The 7,500-nt window shown below is 46.5% G+C and overlaps 1 protein-coding gene across 1 annotated transcript in view; it reads right to left on the minus strand.

Annotated features, from left to right (window-relative positions):
• Positions 1 to 215: 215 nt before the first annotated feature.
• LOC311121976 (serine/threonine-protein phosphatase 2A 55 kDa regulatory subunit B gamma isoform-like) overlaps positions 216 to 7,500 on the minus strand; it is a gene marked incomplete at its 3' end in the record, with an annotated part of 24,451 nt that continues 17,166 nt past the window's right edge. Inside the window, exon 6 of the mRNA XM_084196404.1 lies at positions 216 to 380. Within this exon, the coding sequence (XP_084052530.1) occupies positions 216 to 380 (165 nt within the window). The remainder of the gene's footprint in view (positions 381 to 7,500) is intronic.

Raw genomic sequence — 7,500 nt, forward strand, 5'->3', positions numbered from 1 at the left:
TGGAAATCTAAATTTAGGGGGGGGGGGGGGGGAGGGATTCCAATCTGGACCTGAAGGACTGATTTAGACCTGGGACACCATGTGGGTGCAATTAATTATCAGGCAGAACAGAACCAGCAGTAGTCCTACTCCGGACCTCGTAGAGTAAGATTTGAATACCCATGATTTAGAGGCTGACAGTAATGGCTTGGTCTTTCCATGTGACCCCAACTCACGTTTGGTGTGTTTGTCGCAAAGTGCAGAGGCCCTCATGTCACAGAGACGTAGAGTTCCCTTACTGCTGCTGTAGACAAACAGGTGACAGTGGTGAGGATGGAACTCTGCTGATGTTATAACCTCCGTTAGCTCCTCCATGTTGGCTGGCTTGATGTCCACGATGTCTGGAGGAGAGACACTCAGGTAGAACAACACAGGACTATGTCTGGAGGAGAGACACTCAGGTAGAACAACACAGGACTATGTCTGGAGGAGAGACACTCAGGTAGAACAACACAGGACTATGTCTGGAGGAGAGACACTCAGGTAGAACAACACAGGACTATGTCTGGAGGAGAGATACTCAGGTAGAACAACACAGGACTATGTCTGGAGGAGAGACACTCAGGTAGAACAACACAGGACTATGTCTGGAGGAGGAGAGACACTCAGGTAGAACAACACAGGACTATGTCTGGAGGAGAGACACTCAGGTAGAACAACACAGGACTATGTCTGGAGGAGAGATAATCAGGTAGAACAACACAGGACTATGTCTGGAGGAGGAGAGATACTCAGGTAGAACAACACAGGACTATATCTGGAGGAGAGATACTCAGGTATAACAACACAGGACTATATCTGGAGGAGAGACACTCAGGTAGAACAACACAGGACTATATCTGGAGGAGAGACACTCAGGTAGAACAACACAGGACTATGTCTGGAGGAGGAGAGACACTCAGGTAGAACAACACAGGACTATGTCTGGAGGAGAGATACTCAGGTAGAACAACACAGGACTATGTCTGGAGGAGGAGAGATACTCAGGTAGAACAACACAGGACTATGTCTGGAGGAGAGAAACTCAGGTAGAACAACACAGGACTATATTTGGAGGAGAGATACTCAGGTAGAACAACACAGGACTATGTCTGGAGGAGGAGAGATACTCAGGTAGAACAACACAGGACTATGTCTGGAGGAGAGACACTCGGGTAGAACAACACAGGACTATATATGGAGGAGGAGAGATACTCAGGTAGAACAACACAGGACTATGTCTGGAGGAGAGATACTCAGGTAGAACAACACAGGACTATGTCTGGAGGAGGAGAGATACTGTGGTAGAACAACACAGGACTATATCTGGAGGAGAGACACTCAGGTAGAACAACACAGGACTATGTCTGGAGGAGAGAAACTCAGGTAGAACAACACAGGACTATATTTGGAGGAGAGATACTCAGGTAGAACAACACAGGACTATGTCTGGAGGAGGAGAGATACTCAGGTAGAACAACACAGGACTATGTCTGGAGGAGAGACACTCGGGTAGAACAACACAGGACTATATATGGAGGAGGAGAGATACTCAGGTAGAACAACACAGGACTATGTCTGGAGGAGAGATACTCAGGTAGAACAACACAGGACTATGTCTGGAGGAGGAGAGATACTGTGGTAGAACAACACAGGACTATATCTGGAGGAGAGACACTCAGGTAGAACAACACAGGACTATGTCTGGAGGAGAGATACTCAGGTAGAACAACACAGGACTATGTCTGGAGGAGAGATACTCAGGTAGAACAACACAGGACTATGTCTGGAGGAGAGACACTCAGGTAGAACAACACAGGACTATATCTGGAGGAGATATACTCAGGTAGAACAACACAGGAATATATCTGGAGGAGAGATACTCAGGTAGAACAACACAGGACTATGTCTGGAGGAGAGACAATGTGGTAGAACAACACAGGACTATGTCTGGAGGAGAGACACTCAGGTAGAACAACACAGGACTATGTCTGGAGGAGAGATACTGTGGCAGAACAACACAGGACTATGTCTGGAGGAGAGATACTGTGGTAGAACAACACAGGACTATATCTGGAGGAGAGATACTCAGGTAGAACAACACAGGACTATATCTGGAGGAGAGACACTCAGGTAGAACAACACAGGACTATATCTGGAGGAGAGATACTCAGGTAGAACAACACAGGACTATATCTGGAGGAGGAGAGATACTCAGGTAGAACAACACAGGACTATGTCTGGAGGAGAGAAACTCAGGTAGAACAACACAGGACTATGTCTGGAGGAGAGACACTCGGGTAGAACAACACAGGACTATATATGGAGGAGGAGAGATACTCAGGTAGAACAACACAGGACTATGTCTGGAGGAGAGACACTCAGGTAGAACAACACAGGACTATGTCTGGAGGAGAGATACTCAGGTAGAACAACACAGGACTATGTCTGGAGGAGAGATACTCAGGTAGAACAACACAGGACTATGTCTGGAGGAGAGATACTCAGGTAGAACAACACAGGACTATGTCTGGAGGAGAGACACTCAGGTAGAACAACACAGGACTATGTCTGGAGGAGAGACACTCAGGTAGAACAACACAGGACTATATCTGGAGGAGAGATACTCAGGTAGAACAACACAGGACTATGTCTGGAGGAGAGACAATGTGGTAGAACAACACAGGACTATGTCTGGAGGAGAGACACTCAGGTAGAACAACACAGGACTATGTCTAGAGGAGAGATACTGTGGCAGAACAACACAGGACTATGTCTGGAGGAGAGATACTGTGGTAGAACAACACAGGACTATATCTGGAGGAGGAGAGATACTCAGGTAGAACAACACAAGACTATGTCTGGAGGAGAGACACTCAGGTAGAACAACACAGGAATATGTCTGGAGGAGGAGAGACACTCAGGTAGAACAACACAGGACTATGTCTGGAGGAGAGATACTCAGGTAGAACAACACAGGACTATGTCTGGAGGAGGAGAGATACTCAGGTAGAACAACACAGGACTATGTCTGGAGGAGAGAAACTCAGGTAGAACAACACAGGACTATATTTGGAGGAGAGATACTCAGGTAGAACAACACAGGACTATGTCTGGAGGAGGAGAGACACTCAGGTAGAACAACACAGGACTATATCTGGAGGAGAGATACTCAGGTAGAACAACACAGGACTATGTTTGGAGGAGAGACAATGTGGTAGAACAACACAGGACTATGTCTGGAGGAGAGACACTCAGGTAGAACAACACAGGACTATGTCTGGAGGAGAGATACTGTGGCAGAACAACACAGGACTATGTCTGGAGGAGAGATACTGTGGTAGAACAACACAGGACTATATCTGGAGGAGGAGAGATACTCAGGTAGAACAACACAGGACTATGTCTGGAGGAGGAGAGATACTCAGGTAGAACAACACAGGACTATGTCTGGAGGAGAGATACTCAGGTAGAACAACACAGGACTATGTCTGGAGGAGAGATACTCAGGTAGAACAACACATGACTATGTCTGGAGGAGAGATACTCAGGTAGAACAACACAGGACTATATCTGGAGGAGGAGAGATACTCAGGTAGAACAACACAGGACTATGTCATGGAGGAGAGATACTCAGGTAGAACAACACAGGACTATGTCTGGAGGAGAGAAACTCAGGTAGAACAACACAGGACTATATTTGGAGGAGAGATACTCAGGTAGAACAACACAGGACTATGTCTGGAGGAGGAGAGACACTCAGGTAGAACAACACAGGACTATATCTGGAGGAGAGATACTCAGGTAGAACAACACAGGACTATGTTTGGAGGAGAGACAATGTGGTAGAACAACACAGGACTATGTCTGGAGGAGAGACACTCAGGTAGAACAACACAGGACTATGTCTGGAGGAGAGATACTGTGGCAGAACAACACAGGACTATGTCTGGAGGAGAGATACTGTGGTAGAACAACACAGGACTATATCTGGAGGAGGAGAGATACTCAGGTAGAACAACACAGGACTATGTCTGGAGGAGGAGAGATACTCAGGTAGAACAACACAGGACTATGTCTGGAGGAGAGATACTCAGGTAGAACAACACAGGACTATGTCTGGAGGAGAGATACTCAGGTAGAACAACACATGACTATGTCTGGAGGAGAGATACTCAGGTAGAACAACACAGGACTATATCTGGAGGAGGAGAGATACTCAGGTAGAACAACACAGGACTATGTCATGGAGGAGAGATACTCAGGTAGAACAACACAGGACTATGTCTGGAGGAGAGACACTCAGGTAGAACAACACAGGACTATGTCTGGAGGAGAGACACTCAGGTAGAACAACACAGGACTATGTCTGGAGGAGGAGAGATACTCAGGTAGAACAACACAGGACTATGTCTGGAGGAGGAGAGATACTCAGGTAGAACAACACAGGACTATGTCTGGAGGAGAGAAACTCAGGTAGAACAACACAGGACTATATATGGAGGAGGAGAGATACTCAGGTAGAACGAGGAGAGGAGAGGAGGGGAGAGGAGAGGAGAGCACAGTAGTGGATGTGGTGGTTGGAGCTAACCTGATTAACTGTCCAGTAGTGGATGTGGTGGTTGGAGCTAGTCTGATTAACTGTCCAGTAGTGGATGTGGTGGTTGTAGCTAGTCTGATTAACTGTCCAGTAGTGGATGTGGTGGTTGGAGCTAGTCTGATTAACTGTCCAGTAGTGGATGTGGTGGTTGGAGCTAGACTTATTAACCTGTCACCTCACAGTACACAGACACCACAGAGGCACTAAGAATATGCAGAGATTCTTTTTAGCCTTAGCCACTGAACTTAATCAACCCTGTCACAGGCACACACACACACACACACACACACACACACACACACACACACACACACACACACGTTCTATTTGCAGCGGGCCCGGCGTGGCTTAGTCGAGTAGAGAGTAGAGAGTACACACTGAGTGAATTATTTAAAGTTCTCTGTAGATGTTTTCTAGGTCATCATCCCTGTTACAGGGATATGATAGAGCCTGTTTCAAAACGCTACAGCCTAAAGATGGAGGATCTTCATTTGATCACCCCGTTGCAGAACTACTTTCCTGCAACCAAGGACATTTTAAACTTGTAGCGTATTTTGAGGTTTAAAAGGGTTCCAGAAGTTTCCACTTTAATAATTCACATTTCCTGTTGCTGCAGGATTTATTTTTTTCCTGCTGTAGCAAACTGGCTGAAATTAAGATCCTTCATCTGTACATTCCTACCCAGACTGGCACAGAGCCATACAGAGTCAGTGATTGGGCAGGAAGACTGGCACAGAGCCATACAGAGTCAATGCTTGGGCAGGAAGACTGGCACAGAGCCATACAGAGTCAGTGCTTGGGCAGGAAGACTGGCACAGAGCCATACAGAGTCAATGCTTGGGCAGGAAGACTGGCACAGAGCCATACAGAGTCAATGCTTGGGCAGGAAGACTGGCACAGAGCCATACAGAGTCAATGCTTGGGCAGGAACTAACCGGAGCTGAGTACCGGAGCTGAGTACCGGCACCTCAAATGTTCTACAGCTTGAGTTCCTGCACCTCTTATAGAATATTAGATCAAAAGTAATGTGGAGCTCCAGCACCTAAATATAAACAGTACCGGGCCAGCTCCTAAAAATAAACAGTACCTGGCCAGCTCCTAAAAATAAACAGTACCGGGCCAGCACCTAAATATAAAGAGTACCGGGCCAGCACCTAAATATAAAGAGTACCGGGCCAGCTCCTAAATATATACAGTACCGGGCCAGCTCCAAAATATATACAGTACCGGGCCAGCTCCTAAATATAAACAGTACCGGGCCAGCTCCTAAATATAAAGAGTACCGGGCCAGCTCCAAAATATATACAGTACCGGGCCAGCTCCTAAATATAAACAGTTCCGGGCCAGCTCCTAAATATAAACAGTTCCGGGCCAGCTCCTAAATATAAACAGTACCGGGCCAGCTCCTTAATATAAACAGTACCGGGCCAGCTCCTAAATATAAACAGTACCGGGCCAGCTCCTAAATATAAACAGTACCAGGCCAGCTCCTAAATATAAACAGTTCCGTGCCAGCTCCTAAATATAAACAGTTCCGGGCCAGCTCCTAAATATAAACAGTTCCGGGCCAGCTCCTAAATATAAAGAGTACCGGGCCAGCTCCTAAATATAAACAGTACCGGGCCAGCTCCTTAATATAAACAGTACCGGGCCAGCTCCTAAATATAAACAGTACCGGGCCAGCTCCTAAATATAAACAGTACCAGGCCAGCTCCTAAATATAAACAGTTCCGGGCCAGCTCCTAAATATATACAGTACCGGGCCAGCTCCTAAATATATACAGTACCGGGCCAGCTCCTAAATATAAACAGTACCGGGCCAGCTCCTAAATATAAACAGTACCGGGCCAGATCCTAAATATAAACAGTACCGGGCCAGCTCCTAAATATAAACAGTTCCGGGCCAGCTCCTAAATATAAACAGTTCCGGGCCAGCTCCTAAATATAAAGAGTACCGGGCCATCTCCTAAATATAAACAGTACCGGGCCAGCTCCTAAATATAAACAGTACCGGGCCAGCTCCTAAATATATACAGTACCGGGCCAGCTCCTAAATATAAACAGTACCAGGCCAGCTCCTAAATATAAAGAGTACCGGGCCAGCTCCTAAATATAAACAGTACCGGTCCAGCTCCTAAATATAAACAGTACCGGGCCAGCTCCTAAATATATACAGTACCGGGCCAGCTCCTAAATATAAACAGTACCGGGCCAGCTCCTAAATATAAACAGTACCGGGCCAGCTCCTAAATATATACAGTACCGGGCCAGCTCCTAAATATAAACAGTACCGGGCCAGCTCCTAAATATATACAGTACCGGGCCAGCACCTAAATATAAACAGTACCGGGCCAGCACCTAAATATATACAGTACCGGGCCAGCTCCTAAATATATACAGTACCGGGCCAGCTCCTAAATATAAACAGTACCGGGCCAGCTCCTAAATATATACAGTACCGGGCCAGCTCCTAAATATAAACAGTACCGGGCCAGCTCCTAAATATAAACAGTACCGGGCCAGCTCCTAAATATATACAGTACCGGGCCAGCTCCTAAATATAAACAGTACCGGGCCAGCTCCTAAATATAAACAGTACCGGGCCAGCTCCTAAATATAAACAGTACCGGGCCAGCTCCTAAATATATACAGTACTGGGCCAGCTCCTAAATATAAACAGTACCGGGCCAGCTCCTAAATATAAACAGTACCGGGCCAGCACCTAAATATAAACAGTACCGGGCCAGCTCCTAAATATAAACAGTACCGGGCCAGCTCCTAAATATATACAGTACTGGGCCAGCTCCTAAATATATACAGTACCGGGCCAGCTCCTAAATATAAACAGTACCGGTACCTATTTTTGTCCAAGTCAAGCAGTG

The sequence above is a fragment of the Coregonus lavaretus genome (assembly GCF_964263955.1).
Source record: "Coregonus lavaretus genome assembly, contig: HAP1_SCAFFOLD_3131, whole genome shotgun sequence".
Lineage (NCBI taxonomy): Eukaryota > Metazoa > Chordata > Actinopteri > Salmoniformes > Salmonidae > Coregonus > Coregonus lavaretus.